The sequence below is a fragment of the Hemitrygon akajei genome, chromosome 19 (genome assembly GCF_048418815.1).
Source record: "Hemitrygon akajei chromosome 19, sHemAka1.3, whole genome shotgun sequence".
Lineage (NCBI taxonomy): Eukaryota > Metazoa > Chordata > Chondrichthyes > Myliobatiformes > Dasyatidae > Hemitrygon > Hemitrygon akajei.
The window spans coordinates 38,367,412-38,385,028 of NC_133142.1; the positions used below are offsets into that span (position 1 = coordinate 38,367,412).

The 17,617-nt window shown below is 38.6% G+C and overlaps 1 protein-coding gene across 9 annotated transcripts in view; it reads right to left on the reverse strand.

Annotated features, from left to right (window-relative positions):
* The window catches only part of pdzrn3b (PDZ domain containing RING finger 3b), a 255,121-nt gene that overhangs the window by 12,137 nt on the left and 225,367 nt on the right, over positions 1–17,617 (reverse strand). For all 9 annotated transcript variants that reach the window (XM_073072403.1, XM_073072405.1, XM_073072404.1 and 6 more), the window contains 4 exons: positions 13,187–13,274; positions 8,104–8,202; positions 5,838–5,900; positions 545–646 (listed from right to left, as the gene is read on the reverse strand). In XM_073072403.1, coding sequence (XP_072928504.1) covers positions 545–646; positions 5,838–5,900; positions 8,104–8,202; positions 13,187–13,274 — 352 coding nt within the window. The remainder of the gene's footprint in view (positions 1–544; positions 647–5,837; positions 5,901–8,103; positions 8,203–13,186; positions 13,275–17,617) is intronic.

Genomic DNA, 17,617 nt, shown 5'->3' on the forward strand with positions numbered 1-17,617 from the left:
GCAGGGCCTTTGACAGCTCCATTAAAATTGTTCCCATCGTTGACCGACTGTAGCCTAACACTTTTCCAATGACCGATGGCGTTTCACCTCTTTCCGATTGCTTTATTACTTCCACCTTATTTTCAATCGTGATCGTGATTATTTTTGTGAATAGAAACACCACGGATTCAGAGCTACGCCGGGTCCTAAAGCTCACCGCTTGGAACATGTTAAATAAAGTCCGGGGTTCCGCTGGGTCCTAAAGACCAACACATTGATTCAGGTTAAATAAGGGACTTTTGGTATCCACGGGGGGGAGGGGGGGGGGTCTCGGAACCAATCCCCTGCGGATAAGGAGGGCCGACTGTATATTTCTCTGACACTAAATGTACCTTTGAAACAATGTTACTTTCTGAAATGTTTGAAATTCTTCAATACAACTACTTTAATGCTAAATGTATTAAAACCACATACAGGGAAGTAGATGGTCTGCACAGGGAAATTCAACGTTTCTAAGCAAATTAAAAGATGACCAATGTATCAGGTGATAAACAGGTGATTTTACCTGCAGCTCAGGTCTTGCCAAAAGCAGTGAAATGTTCTTGCTTTCCTCACTGGTAAGCAAAGCTACAGCTTCTTCTCTGTTTTGGATCTCAATGCCATTTATCTACAAAATACAGACAAGAGTGTTTTAATTCAGTGAAATTCATTAAACCTTCCATATTATAGGGTGAAAGTTAACAAACTTAATTGTATTGATTACTCTATTCCAAATGGATGAATTACATTACGGCTTAATCAAGTAAAAAAAAACCATGAATCCTGTCCAGATTTGAAAAGTATTTTTTTTAACTTGGAATTTTATGCTTACACTATTATCAGATTTTGACCAGTATTCAATATACAAACATAAAGAAAAACAACCAAAAACAATGTGCATACAAACGAAACGTGACCTGATGACAGGCCTCTGTCATTGCTGCTCTGCTGTTAGTTACTGTAGTGTCTAAATCAATTCATGATTTTCTCTGGCAAAGTCAAGACTGTAGTAGATGTTTCGCAATGTTCTGATGCTGAATATGTTGACAATTTTTTAAATGAATAAACTGAAGAATTTCAGAACATGCAAGTACACTGATATACGGGAACACCAAAGACTGAAAATACTGTAGTCAGAAACAAAACCCATTGCTGGAGTGTTGGGAAATGGGCAGTCATTGTTTCAGGCCTTGACTCTTCTCCTGGACTGAACAGATCAAAAGGAGAGAAAAAGGAACAGATGGGGACCGGGTTACTGAACGTAGACAGTTCATTGCTCCAGCCATCAGGTTGTAGAATACCCAGGTGGAATATGAGGTGCTGCTCCTCTAGTTTGCATTTGACCTCCTGCAGACGAAGAGGCCAATTACAGACAGGTTAGTGTGGTAACAGGGAGTGGAAATTAAAATGGCTTCAACTGGGAACTTCAGAAGGCCGTTGCTGAAATTGAGTTCAAGAGCCATGAGGTAATATTGCAGGTCTTTAAAACTCTGGTTAGATCGCACTTGGAATATTGTGTCTCATTATAGGAAGGATGTGAAAGTTTTATAGAGGGTATAGAGGAGATTTAACAGGACATGGCCTGGATTAGAGATCATGTCTTATAAGGATTGGTTCAGCGAGCTAGGGCTTTTCTCTTAGAAGTTTAGGAGGATGAGATGTGACTTGACAGAGGTTTATGAGATGCTAAGAGGCATAGATAGAGTGGACAGCCAGAGACTTTTACATGAGTGGAAATAGCTAATACAAACGGGCATAATTTATGGGGAGGTCAATACTCCCCAATGCCATTAGGCTTTACAATTCAACCGCCAGGACTTAAGAACTTTTTAAAAGCTATTATTAATGCTTTTTGAGATAGTGATTTAGATATATATCATATTTTTTACTGAGTTAAGTATTGTATGTAATTAGTTTTGCTACAACAAGTGTATGGGACATTGGAAAAAAAGTTGAATTTCCCCATGGGGATGAATAAAGTATCTATCTATCTATCTAATTTAAAAATGATTAGAGGAAGGTATAGTCGGGTATGTCAGAGGTAAGTATTTTACACAGAGAGTTATAAGTGTGTGGAACACGCTGCTAGGGGTGGTGGTAGGGGCAGATATATTAGGGACATTTAGGAGACTTGTTGATAGACACATGAATGAAAGAAAAATGGAAGTCTGATGGGAGGGAATAGTTAGATTGATCTTAGAATAGGTTAAAAGGTTGGCACAACACTGTCGGTGGAGGACGTGTACTGTGATGTACTATTCTATGTTCTCTGTTCATTCAGTACACAGCAGACTACATGATCAGCCCCAACACATTTACAGCATTAATTTCAAAACCCTTGACTTCTACTGCTCTAAGATCAACCATGGCAGGTTTACAAATTCCTGCCATTTCCAAACCAGCCTGACTCAGAAATCTATCATGTTGTTGACGTAAAAGAACTCCCTATTTAATACTTGGGTGCAAGTAACTACAAAAACAATAACTGCAGAGGTTTCAGCAGCTAACCTACTGAAAAGTTCCATTCTCATTACAATGTTATCAACAGTTTTGCAGTTTCATTTGTTATGAATGTACCAAAGCTCTGAGAGGCCGAAGGGTGCGGGACCAGCCCCCTCCTTCCAGAGAATCGCAAGATCGCTATTAATTCGGGTCTTGGACCCAGGAAATGAGAGACAATGCAACGGATTTGATCATTGTTCTTAGATATGGTTTGTGATATGGTGCAACTCAAACTACCTGCGTCTCAATATCACCAAGACCAAGGAGATGGTGGTGGACTTTAGGAGATCTAGGCCTCATATGGAGCCAGTGATCATTAATGGAGAATGTGTGGAGCAGGTTAAGACCTACAAGTATCTGGGAGTACAGTTAGACGAGAAGCTAGACTGGACTGCCAACACAGATGCCTTGTGCAGGAAGGCACAGAGTCGACTGTACTTCCTAAGAAGGTTGGCGTCATTCAATGTCTGTAGTGAGATGCTGAAGATGTTCTATAGGTCAGTTGTGGAGAGCGCCCTCTTCTTTGTGGTGGCGTGTTGGGGAGGAAGCATTAAGAAGAGGGACGCCTCACGTCTTAATAAGCTGGTAAGGAAGGCGGGCTCTGTCGTGGGCAAAGTACTGGAGAGTTTAACATCGGTAGCTGAGCGAAGGGCGCTGAGTAGGCTACGGTCAATTATGGATAACTCTGAACATCCTCTACATAGCACCATCCAGAGACAGAGAAGCAGTTTCAGCGACAGGTTACTATCGATGCAATGCTCCTCAGACAGGATGAAGAGGTCAATACTCCCCAATGCCATTAGGCTTTACAATTCTACCGCCAGGACTTAAGAACTTTTTAAAAGCTATTATTAATGCTTTTTGAGATAGTGATTTAGATGCATATCATATTCTTTACTGAGTTAAGTATTGTATGTAATTAGTTTTGCTACAACAAGTGTATGGGACATTGGAAAAAAGTTGAATTTCCCCATGGGGATGAATAAAGTATCTATCTATCTATCTATCTAGAGGCACCTGTGTGAATTGCAACTCTATAGTACGTGCCAGCTATCAGGGACATGGACACCCTCGGGCAATGTGGGGGTGGGGATTGTATCACCCTACCTTGATTGACATTTACAAATCTGCCAGCCATGATAAAACGGAGACTGCAGGAGGCGGTACTCCAGCGACGCACCAGACGGAGACACCATCGCTCATTGCTCCCGTAAGAACGGGAAGCTGCTCGGGAGCCACGTGTGATTTGGATCCCCTAGCTAGGGAATCGAGTGGCTAATAACCCCGAAAAGGATTCCGAACTGACAACGGGGAACTCATGTTCCCGATTCCACGATTTGAGTCCAACAGGCTGGCAAGTTTATTTTCTCTCTCCAACCCGTGAACACCCAGCGGTCCCTCAAACGGCCAAAAGCCTTCATGAACTGGCGAGACTTTTTATATTTCCATCGGACAATAGTTTTACCCCTAGACAAACGATAGAGCTACTTCGAATTGTTGATTATTACTATACCCGTGCTTTAGATTGAGTATTGACAACGTATATTATCTGAATGTTTGTATTAACTTTACTTTTGTGCCTCTTTATAAATAAAAACATTTAAAAATGGTACCATCAGACTTCAGCTGACCTCTCTATCTTTGCTGGTAAGTGACCTAGTTATGGGGTTCATAACACATTAGACAATTTTACTTCCTAAACTCTTATGAAATTTTCTATTATTCTAATGAATCCAGCTATTTTATCATTAAACATACTAAAGCCACATACAAGATGGTAGATGGTCTTCATCTAGAGAATTCAAAATTTCTAAGCAAATTAATTAAACTCATTAGATAATAAACAGATGATTTTACCTGCAGCTCAGTCAATTCCAAAAGTAATTAAATGTTCTTGCTTCCAAAGGCCTTTGCTGACACAGCAGAGGTGCTCAGTCAAGCATTCGCTTTCTCTGCATGTGGCTTTGCCAAAACAGAGGAGACCACAAGGTGATCGCTGAATGGAATGGATAATGCAAATAAATCTTTGCCTCACCTGGAAGGGGCTGAGGGAAGAGGTGTGCAAACTGGTGTTACACTTCCTGCAGTTGTAGGGAGAGTGCCTAAGGAAGGGAGGGGAAGGTTTGAGCAGGCAAGTGAGTCAGGGTGAGTGTGATCCCTGAGGGGATGGAACGGGAAGATGGGGCTGGTGCTGGAAGCATGTTTTAAACTCATGGAGATGTGCCGTATACATAGGCTGATGGGGTGAAAAGTAAGGATCAAGGGAACTCCCAACCTTGTTCACTATGTGTGGAGGCATGGTGAGAATAGAAGTGTGTAAAATACAAGAGGTGTTATGCTGGAGGGTTGGGGGGGTGGGGGGTGGGAGTAGTATGAAGAAACCATGTTTCCTGAAAAAGGAAAACATCTGACATGTCTTGGAGTGGAAGGTCTCATCTCAAGAACTGATGCTGTGGATCAGAGAAGTGAAGAGAAAGGAATGGCATTCTTACAAGAGACGTGGAGGGTAGAGGTCTAGTCCAGGTAACTGTTTGAGTCAGCAGGTTTGTAGTTGATGTCATCAGATGATTTCTCTCCATAGATGGAGACGAGGAGATCAGAAAGGGGAGAGAGGTGTCAGAAATAGCCACAGTGAATCTGAAGACAGGATGGAAGTTAGTAGCACACCTGAAGAGACGAGTTCTGCATGGGTACAGGAAGCAGCACTAATGCAGTCGTCGATGTCGTGAAGAAAATGTTAGGGAGTGGGGCGAGGGTAGGTTTGGAACAAAGAGGGGTGCAGTCGTAGCCAATGCCAATGTGAGTGCAGAAAATGATAGCAATCAGAGAAGTTGTTCAGGATATGCCAAGTACCAGCCTGAGGAAAGTGTTCAAAGAAGGGAACTAGTTGAATCTATGTTTGGGAAAGAAACAGAGTCCAAATAACTTCCTGATGGGGAATGGAAGAGTACAGAGAATGCACTTCTATTCTGTGGTATCCTGGACTTGGGTGGGAAGGGAATGCACAAGGGGGGCAAGAGCAGGCTGAAACAATGAGCCTACCAAGGCGATCACCTTTGTGAATTTTGAGTAAGAGGTAGTAGTGCATTGGGGGATCTATCATGTTAGAGGCTGTGAAGGGGAAAACCTCTGGAGTGATGAGATTTCTGATGGAATGGGAAACAGTGGCTTAATGATTGTTGATCAGCTCGTAGTCCGGGGTAGGGATGAGGAGGTGTTCAAGGGTCACCATCTACCCTCTGCCAGGTTGAGGTCAGTCTGTCAGACTAAAACGGCATATTGATTTATGTCTGTTGGTACAGTGAACAAAGTTTTACCTGAATTATTCGGTCTCCTTCCCTTATGCGGCCATCTTTTGCTGCAATACTATTTGGATCAATCTGAAAAATCAACAAGAATTTTCTCTGGTAAGTAACAAGCATAATAACTGCTTCTCAGCTACCTTTTCCAGTGCTGTTTCACCCACAGACCACAGGTGATGCATGCATTCACATGTTTCCACTGCACTGTTTTCTGGCTGTTAGCATAGGTTTATCTTTTTCTTTACATTTTCTCATTTTTGAGATAAAAAATTCTTTGTATCTCCTTGTAAATAAGATAGCTAAATCAAAAAAAAAAATCAATTACAGATACATGTTCTGCAGTTTCAGCTGCCTCTCAAATAAAGCCTGTTTTTGCTTCCATTTGGAATTCAGAAATCAAGTCAGTGTGGAAGACCTAAACCATCCTATTGACCCTACTAGAACATCTAAATGTTACAGTTACTTTGGCTATCTTTTCTAGACATCCATGTCATGAGTTATGTCATTGTTTTGCCACTTCAAATCACCCAGATGTCTTTGAGGCCGGAAAATTCCTTGATCACAAATCACTATTATGTTTTTTGTTTGTGAAATTGATACATCAAATGTAGTCACTTGTTTTTATATATAAATCTTAAATTGGTTGCTTTCTCTCCAACTAAATAAAGATGAAAGTGCAGCAGAACCAGAAGAGGGCTAATCATCCTTCTTATGAATGCTAGTGAGATTCAAAACTTGATATATTTGAAAAGATGCAAGGTGAAAATTATGTTCTACAATTCTGTCCTGTTCTATCAACTGAAAACTAAGTCAGATCAATGGTTTTGCACTCTTTGATCACAATTTTTTTTAATATAAAGCACACTTCAGAGCGAAAGTCCATTAAGTCGGCAGACATGATTTATACTTGAATATCCTTTAAGGGTTAGCTAATAAAGTGGTTCTGTGTTACATTTTGTGTGTGTGTGTATGTGCCCCTTAACTCCTGTTGGAGTCGTTGGGGCGCTGCCATGACAAGCTTTTTGCACCGATCTTTTTGGTGTGCCCATCGTACGGCGTGTCTTGGGCATCTGAAACCTGGTGGAGCCCATCCCTCTCTATGTTTGTGTTACATTTTATCCTCGAGTAATATCTGTTTCCTCAGGTCTGATGCACCCTCCCCAATAACATAAGACTTAACCTTTACACCATGACCATTTCAACCTGTATCTTTAATTATTTCTTCCCATGGTTGGTGAGCATCAGTACTGCAAGAGAAAAGTCACCAGAACTGTGTGCATTAAGTTGGAAGATTATCCAACGAGGACAGTGCAGAATTGGGAGCTTCTGCCACAATGAACTTATAACTGGCTACTGGTTAGAGATATGTAGAAAGGGTGATTAGTTGCTCAGGGACACAATTGAGACTAACACTTAAAGTTTTAACATGGTGATTTCTCAGCAACAAACTCCATTGCCTTTGAAACAGTTCAGTCATCTTAAATAACATAAAAATTGTCCCCCAGGAGTCTGTCGAAACCCGCTTCAAGATGAATTACCTTGCCTTTGGAAAATATTACCTGAATGTGCATTGCACACTTTTGATACCATGGAGAATATATTTGTGTCACTGCAATAGATGCACAGAAGACCAGGGAGAAAAACTGAAGATCATACACACAACTTTGTAAGTTCCCAATTCACTTCTCTGAACATCAAAAATTGTTCTGTGTTGTGAACTACAAAATAGCATGCTTAGTTCCATGAATACATTATACTAAATTTCACTGAATATCACTTTTTGTTTCATTATTCAAGTACCTTCTTCAAGAGTACCATGTACAAAGGTTTCTTTAAGTTTAATTACAAAAAATTGCTTGTGATACTGTTTAAAAATCCACTCCTTACATTCTTCTCAATAATTTAAAATAAAGAATAAATCTGTACCTTCAGAAAGAGGAATTACACAACTTTCTAAACACCAGCATTCTACCAGTACGGCTCCAGCTCATTTAAAATTCTACTTCTAAAAATCAAAAGATCTCATTCAATGGAAGACACATTGTAACAACACTTTTACTAGCCTTTGTCAAGTAGACAACATGAAGCTTAACGCATGAGTGTGCAACATCATTACACAAAGCTGTCCTATTTCATAATTCGATCCACAAGTTGAAAAGTGCCAGAATGCTAGCTTGAATGGCAATTTATGCACCTGAACCAGGAATTATGACCCTGTTATTACTGTTACAAAACTTACAACAGCTAAGTATTTCTTTCTGAAGTACAATATCTTCCTTACCTCACTGACATATATTCCCATGTCGTCTTCATCATCTGTTCTGTAGCATACTGTGAGACCAAGCTTGTCCTGCCCTTGCAGTCTATACAAATCTACTTCCTGAGCAGTCACAAAGAAAATTGACAAAAAGAAATTAGCAGGGCGTGTTAAAAAGATACTTTTTCCTCAAGCTTGTTTTCAAAGAGACTTTACATTCAAGATCAATATCTTATTTTTAGTTTTAATTACCATGCTTCAGTTAACAGTTTCTTCAGGGTGCTTTTTGAATACTTCTGTGACATTACGAACACTCACCACTTTAAATGTTGGGAGAAGAATTTCAATCATTTTGTTCTAAAAGGATTCTTGCACACAGAAAATTAATTTTCCATTAAATTAATGTGAAGTTCACCTGTTTGCCCACCTTTTGAAATGATACTCCAAAGCAAAACTTCACAGAAGAAGATGCATTCTTTCATTAATCAGTTTTCGCTGCCTACCAGAACTTGACTAGAAATTTAGACTTCTGTCCTATGAAAATACATTAATTTTTCTTCAGTGCTTTTTCAGTCTATTAAAAGATAAGTAAGGCATAAATGTTGTTGCAATCTAACATTTTTTTAAAGTGACTGTGGTTAGACTATGTGACTCTTTGAAATGGAACGGATTTCATTTGCTTGACCAGCTTATCGTACAACACACCTCAGGCTTCAAAATGTATTAACCGTAAATGAAATTTAACTCTCAGCAACTCACCAAATGCTACTTTTTTAAAAAACTACATGTTTAAGTATGAAAATAACTATTAAAATATTCTATACACACTATACATGTTCATCACATAAAATTGTACATCTTCAGTGTTCAATTGCTGTTAAATTTGACTCTTTATCCTCACAACAGGGTTATATTTTTAATGCTTCCTGATTCTCTACCTCCCAATCTCTTATTATTGCTTTATCTTTAACCTCTTTTGGGCTGAATATAATTTAACACTTAACAAAGAACAATCTTCTTAACCTCTTTTAAGTCTGCAAAAACATAAATTAAGTTCAAAATTCAATAGAAGTTCAAGTATGCTCTTGATATTGTACAGACTTATTGCCCAGGATTACAAATCACAGTGGTCAGACCTTTCATCAATAATTGTATGTCATTTTAATTCTAGGTCAATTTGCACATAAATCCCAAAATCAATATGAACTTTCTTCCGTTTATCAGCAATCTTTCCCCTTCAATTTCAGTTTTTCAAGAAGAGAATTCAAAAGCTATGTCTATAAAAAAAAATCATGCAGATCTGAATATTTGGTTTTTTAGTAAACTTGCCTTATATAACACCAGAGTTACAAGACAGTGTAATGAATTTTGGTTAACACCATCAAATGTATGGAAAATCTGAAACCATTTTAGCAGCCAGAAAGCAATACATGTGATATAATTACATTTGACTGGGAGGTGTGTACACAAACTACTGCTGTGGGTTCTAATTTATGATGACTGAGAGCTATAGTACATATATCACTAAGTGCTGGAGAGCTGTTAAGAAAATTGAAAAATACATTATTAAATGAAAATAATGCATGACAGCTGTCAGGCAGTGCAGTCAAACTAGCAACCTTTGTTATAGATTTGTCAATATTTGTAATTTGCCAGGCAATGTGCTGCTGATATTTCTGTTCTCCTTAATGTAAGTACAATGCAATTAATGTTATTATTTCTTTCTCATACTTCTTGATCACATAAAAAAATAACAAAAAAACATGAAATTCAAAATTCAGATGGGTACTGATGATCAGCTGTAGAAAGGAAGGACAATTGGAAGCTACAGATTGGATAGAAGTTATCCATCTGTAGTTATAAAACAGCAAATATTACCCATAGCTTGGGGCTGTGGAGTTGTGATTTAGACATTAATCAATGTTAGGCAGGGTCATGGTGTCATCTTGGTCTCCACACTGTGCTAGCACTGGTTTGCAATGAATCAGCAGCTTTAAGTCACAGCTCAAAATGACCCTTATACCAGTCGTTAATGTGCAGTTGACCATAAAGCCAACAAGCAAAAACCATATCTTCGTATTAATACAGTTTCTGGATTTTGTTATGTTTTGAGTTTTGCTTTATAAAGTAACCACAACACTTCAGACAGTTTTAAACCACATTGAGTTTCACACCATTTTCTTTGGAGAATGCATTCAAGGCAGAATTATTACCTTTTGCCAAGTTGCTTATGGCCTAGGAGCTTATTCCAGAAGTACAATTATATGAGTGCCAAGCATCAGCTGAAACATTCCTAACTGGTAACCCTTAAAGGAGAAGAGGTGATTGTCTCCAAATGTAACGTGAAAGCTTATGGAACAGCTATTTTGATTTTCCAATTTGGCTTTCGACACCTTGGTCAATGAATCACTGCGGAGGCAAAAGGTGATCTGTGCCAAGGCCCAAGGAAACCACTGATGTCGATAACATGGCACCTGGACAAAGTCACCAATGATGTGAACCAGGTTACACATTCAGTGATGGAAATCACCAAGATATTGACTTGAGTCCGAATCAGTGAAGAAACCAACTATCGTCAAAAGGACAACACTGGCCTCAAACACTCCAAGCAATAACTGGGATTCAGCTAACAAAAACATCACCAGTCTTAACCCAATACAGCTGATCAGATGCTGAGTATACTCGTAATCTTTTAACACTATTCCAAATGACATTAAACAGCTGTTACACATCTAGCCATTCTAATATTTGAGGGACATTTTACAACAGTAAAGGCATCCCTGGTTGTGGGACTCAAAAGCCACTGACAGCAGCCTATTACTGGAGTGTCACATGAAAGCTGCAAACCTGTATCCAACAGTTCAGGAGCTTAAAGGAGGGTGTGCTAGTCATCAATGAGAATCTACAGCCAGTGCCAACCTACAAATTATCGACCTTAACATTCCATTTGTTTTTTGCGTCTTTCCTGATTTACAAGATGCAGGCAGTGTAAATATGTACCTCATACTTAGTCTCTTCTCCCCATCACATATTCCTTGTGCCTTTCCTTTCAGACAAGAAAAAAAAACTTGCATCTCCAATGGCTGGGCCAGAAGGGACTAAGAGGCCATCTTACCGTCTTGATCAGGGAGACATAGATGCATCAAGCAGCTCTAATGTTGACATTCTACATATTGGAAGGCCAGATTTAAATATTAGATAAGCACAGGCACGTCTGATTTTATGACATAAATTTCAAAGCTTTAACATTTTCTTCTTAAAATGATATGGGTATTTGTTTAATACAGAAAACAAAGCTCCTATAATTGATTTATATAAAGATTTAAATCAGCTGTGATTGAACTGGCATTAATGAATATTGTATGCCATTTATCAAGCACAAGATACTGTTTATATCTTCATTGTGAGAACATTATCAGTAATTATCAACCTTAGCAACAAAATTTGCACCATTAATGAAGAAAGATGGTTTAAGATGTATTTTCTTGACCCGTTTGAGCTGCACAGAAACAGAAAAATTACAGTCAAGAACTTCTTCCTATCCTTCTTGGTTGTATTAAACAGCTGAATTTATATAGCAATTTCACAGGAAACAATAGCTGATCTTCACGTTTGCAGCAGAATTAAATTCAGAGCACGTCCATTAGTGAAAAGCCCCACAAGGCTAACTTGGTATTTTTCTTGCACACTTCGACATTTCCATTACAGTAAATGGAACTAGAGTCTCTGCGGTCTGCTCAAATGCATTTATCAACAGACAACAAAAAGTAACTGAGAAAACTATTGGAGCTCAGCTTTGTTAGCGCTTTGACCTTTCCATTGATCTTAGTCTTCAAGATATGAACAAGCTTCTTTAGTGGCTAAAGACAGTCTTCCAGACCATTAAGAGTTTCCCAACACTCAGCTGCCTGTGTCTGCACTGGTCACCTTTTGGCACTACACAGTACATCAAAGTCACCATTATTAATGGTTTAGCTCACATCATTACAAAAGAACCAACAGCAAAATGCTTTGCAATTTTGAGCCTAATCTTTTTTTTTATATCACATCCTTTTGTACATTGTATTTGCTAATTATCAGAATTTCTGTTTTATTTTTAACTGATGTATTGATGTTTGAAATAACTTCTGTTGTTGAAAATCAATTTATTTATGACCCAAGAAGAGACATATTTCAACCTGTTTTACATTTAATGGCTGGAGAAGATTTAGTGCTTCGCCACAGGGAATGGTTCACAATGGTATAAAATGTTACAAAGAGTCAGGAGATAAAATCTAACCTTACAATATATAGAAAATTTGTTTTTGCAAAATGCATCCCAGAAGAGGATTGAGATTTATTAGTACTCATCAATTGCTTAATGTATTATCACTAGTCCTTGGAGAAATCTATGCACTTTAATACAAAATCCAACAGATTCCCTCAATTCAAATTTATGTTCTATATTTATATTTTAATATTATTTCTTAATAAGTCCTCTCTATCCATTGAGACTGATCTGGCTCGCAGGCATTCCTATTCCCCAGTTTAGTTCCCTGCACCTCTTCTCTCACAATGGATATAAACAAGCCTTGTTCTCCCTCCAGCAACCAGCACTGAGGGGAAGTGACGGTATGAATTACCCTCTGCACCAAAGTGTCTTGGGGATACAGCAGTGAAGTGTGTGCGGGACTAAAGGAGTAAACCCAGTGGAAATGCCACACAACAACAAGGTCACAATAGATGCAAAGGTTATGTATCTGCAGGAAAGCTCCATATCTGCAGCAATATTGTACCATCCTCTTTGCATTAAACATTATAGATGTAGGTTTAGAATTCTAGTGAATACAATAAGAAAAATATTATGAACTGAAAGTGTCACATGAAATACTTGTATTCAAATATTCTTTGAACTTGGTGAAATAAATGGCAAAATTTGCATGCAAACATTTATAGAACCATACATATGCAAATATTTTAATCTACATGCATAATGAAACATGAAAAGTCAAGTATACTATATAAATACTTAAGAATAAGACATCTCATGAAGAAAAATTCTCAGATTTTTGAAATATGCAACATTTAATAGGTTTTCAGTCTAAATGACCTCTAATAATGAACTTACCTCATATTCTAATTCTTCTCTGTCCATTTCAGTCTGCAATCCTCCAAAATAGTCATTTGAATCATAATAGTCCTGTCCTGACGGATGCCTTTCTCAAAACAAATTAAAATGAAATCAATGTATTAAGCTCAAAAAATATTAAATGCCAAAATAGCACATAAATTTCCACCTAGAATAGCACACAGGTTTCAAAATACATAATAATCAAGAAATTAATCATAAATTAGTCAAAATAGGGCCTTTTCCCCCAGAAATTAAATGGTCTATTACACAATTCTTTTTCACTATTTCTTCCAGTTAGCAACAAAGAATAACAGTGAATAAAGCCCAAGGACTTTTAGTTTCGGTTCGTAAAGTCCAACTAAAATCTCCCAGAAGAGGATCGACAATTATTATCTCTTAACTATTGTTCAATGTATTTCTCTTAATCTAGAGCATCTACTAACTTCACATTAAATCAAATCCTAACAACTTCCTCATAAATTCTCTGTGACACCATCATTAAAGATTATTTTCATTATAAACTTTATTGACCAAAAATTAGGATCATTGTGAAGATACAAAGGAAGCATGCTCTGGTCTCTTGAGTGCCTCTGCACATAGCACAAGGATTCTGGATAGGTGCAGCATTGCCCAGTGACATGCAAACTGTGCATGGGTGCCACCTATAGAATTTCTACCTGCATTGCAGTCGGCTGACTGGTACACAAGTTACTTAACACATGGATTTCTATTCTAAATCAAATCCTTCACGGCATCTCTGTTGCCCGCTTCTGGATCACTTGTCCTCCCTAAGTGGATTGTGAGCCAGCATTGGTTCCTTTTTAAGTTATTATTAATGCCTCTCCTTTGGATTTTCAGGACCCTATTCTTTGACCCACTGCATGAGATACCCAATTACCTCCAACCTCAAGAGTCAATTCCCATACTCATTGGAAACACCGCACCAAATTCTAGCCTTCCCACATTATTATATGATGTGAAATTAATATCCATTAATTTCTGCAAACACGAATATGGAATCCTTGATTTTTAGAGTGGAAATAGTCTGTCAGATCCAACAATAACTGTTGTAGTTTCCAAGGATGAGATTTAGATACAAAGGCATTGCATTTACTACATGTTACTGCCTCCAGAAGATAAAACTGTGTTGATAATTCCAAAGGACACATGTAGAGTACAGACTCCTCTGAAAGATTATTGTAATTGCTTTAAAACTAGCTTCAGGTGCTAAAAAACAAATTCCTAGATTTCACAACCTTAGATGTCACATCTGCAGAGGCAGAATTCAAACTGTTAGCACTGGCCACTTGTGCCACAGCTTTGGCCTACAAATCCTACACATCAGCAGGTTTCACAATTCAGATTAACTTCACTTTCCATCTCTTAAACCAAAGAAAAAACATGCAGTGTCTTTGTCCTCTTTTATCATTCACTGGTTAGATTTGTTTGAGGGGAGATCTGGTGTTTTGCGCTTCTAACCTTCGCCTGTTTTGAAAATTACCCATGTGATTTACTGTCTCATTCAGCTGTATTTATATATGGTTTGAATGACAATTAAACTTGATTTGATTTGATTTGGTGCTATCCATCCAAAATGGTGGCAAACTGTCTGAGAGGTTTCATTTACTGGTCTCTACATTTTCTCAGTTATTGGCGAGAAGCCACAGTATTAATACATATAAACTATAAGGATGTCTATGTTTTATGGCAAAAAGCTTCAATGTTCCTTCTGTGCAAACAGCTGTCTGCAATTTCATTAAGGGCTTTCTTCAGTGTAATATACATGAAACAATATTGGCACAGTATTAATTATTTAAATCATCTGCAAACTGGCAAGCATTAGGTGGGAACACAAATTGCTCCTCATACAAAAAAATCTTATTTTCCTGCTTAAACCATACTGATGACATTGGGAGTGATATGAGCTTCAAAGAATTTCATGCAACTTGCATGAGAAGGCTCAGCTTACTTCCGTAGTATGTTGATACAGTTTCCTGTGGTTCTCGCCCCTATTGTTACCTCAATGCAGACAGTCTCCTTCACTGACATTGAGCCTACTCTAAATGAGGAATGGGCAAATAATACTGGCAGTGGGAGGTCAAGCCAATTTCCAACTTGCTGAGTTCCAAAATGATAAGAAAGCCACACGTGACCCAAAAGTGTCCCTTGCGGCAACCCTGTACAATGTATCCTGACGATGAGCTTTCTCAGCATGAAATGTAATTTGACTTCCAAATTAAAACTGCAATCCTTAAACTTCTAAAGTGAGCCAATTTTGTTGTCACACATCATTCCCTTGTATATTTGGAGTGATACCTTAGCCCTCTGGGGTAAAGTGGGGGGTGGTTCTGAGAATGGTACATAAATCAACACCAGCAAGATTCTCAGCAACATCTTTTAACAATGCTTGATGCTGCACAAGTTCCTTAGAGCACATGCTTAAAATCTGTCTGGTATGGGACTATGGTCTCCCACAAGACACCCTGGAACATGCAATCATTTGGCACTCAATTCATAAATGCTGATGAGGCATCACAGTGATTCATACAATATAACAACAAAATAGGAAGGAAATCCTGTGCAGTCTAGACTGAATAGTTTTTCTGTATCATTAACTTAATATTTAGCAATTTTTGGAACAAAAGCATTTCATAAACTAACGTAATTGAACACAAGGATATTAGACAACAAATTCTCCACAGATGAACTTTTTGATGGGTACAGTTATAATAACTTTTCCTTCAAGACTTCTCATCGCAACTTATAAATTATACAAAAACATGTTCAACTGGAATTTTGATTATGTATTCAAACACTGATTATTTGCAAATTTTGGTACATGCTAATTAGAATGCTGGTTTTGTCCTGGTAGAATTTCTGATCCAACAGTGGAAAACTTAACACAATAAACATGACAGGATCACAATAAAATTCTGCTGAAATATGGATCAGCTTAAGTGTTAATGTTAACTGTCTTTTAAATCAAGTTAACCTTTCCTCAACATTAAATTGAGGCTCAAATTAATCTCTTGTGGGCTAAGTCCTAGTGAATATTGATTTATACAAATTACTTGCCATTACCTCATCAGAAAGTAATTATAAAAATTTAATTCATTCATAAGTGCATTCAAGTTCAGTTTATTGTCATTCAACTATATACCTGTGCACCACCAAACAAAACAATGTTTCTCTGGAGCAAGGTGCACCACACCGTACATATAACTCACACCCATAACACATAATGTAATATTACCACAAATAAGTTAACAATAAGGCCCACATATATATACAAGTTAAAAAGTAAACAGTATAATGCTACAGGTGTTTCATACGTGATGAGAGCTGGTTGCTGGCAGGGAGTTCTGGTGGACTGAATTGCTCCGATCTCTGGCAGGTCCCATGGAGGAGATCTCTGTGCCTATATTGATAAGAACTGCTGTGTGAACACCTTGGTAGTAATGGCCCCTGCTCACTGCAGATAGGGTTTTTAATGGTGAAGTGCAGCCCTGCTATTGTGACAGTTGCTGTTTACGTTCTCCCCTGTGTTAGTGCTGGTGAAGTGCTGCAGGAGTTCTACAGCACAAGCTGCAACCTCAAAGCCATTCACTTCATTATTGCTAGTGACTGGAATCATGCCAACTTAAAAACAGTCCTACACGTAAGTCAAATTGGCAACCAGAGGACAGAATATATTATACCTGGTTTATACCAACATTCGGGGAGCCTACAATGCTATCCCCTGACATCACCTTGGATACTCAGACCGCATATTCATTTTGCTAATCCCTGCATGCAGGCCACTGGTTAAACAAGTCTCACCAGTTCTAAGGACGATCAGGGCCTGGCTAGAAGGTGCCAACTCAGCTTTGCAGGACTGCTTCGAAAGCACCGACTGGAGCATGTTCAGGGAAGCAGATACCTGCACATTGGTGAATATGTGGGATCGGTGATTAAACACTACATTGCTAGGGCAAACCAAAAACCATGGCTAACTGCAGAGGTTCATACACTGCTTAGGGACTGGAATGCTGCCTTCAGATAGGGGACAGGACGCTCTAAGGTCAGTAAAAGCCACGTTCTTCTGTGTCATTAGGAAGGCGAAGCATGAGTACATACAGAATATCCACAGACACCTTTGTGACACTAGAGACATGCAGTACACGTGGCACGCTACACAAACCACAACCGATTACAAGTCTACCCTGAACATCAACGACAATGGCGCCTCCCTTTCCTGATACGCTGAATTCTCTGTCTGCACAATTTTGCAATTGGATGATGGTGACATAGAGGAAAGCCACCTCTCTTCCTGAGGAACAGGCCCTCTGACTGGCTGCAGTTGAGGCGAGGAGCACCCCAGCCAGGATAAACCCATGCAGGGCTAGACAACATACTTGCTCGGTGCTGAGGGACTGTGTGGCCTAGCTA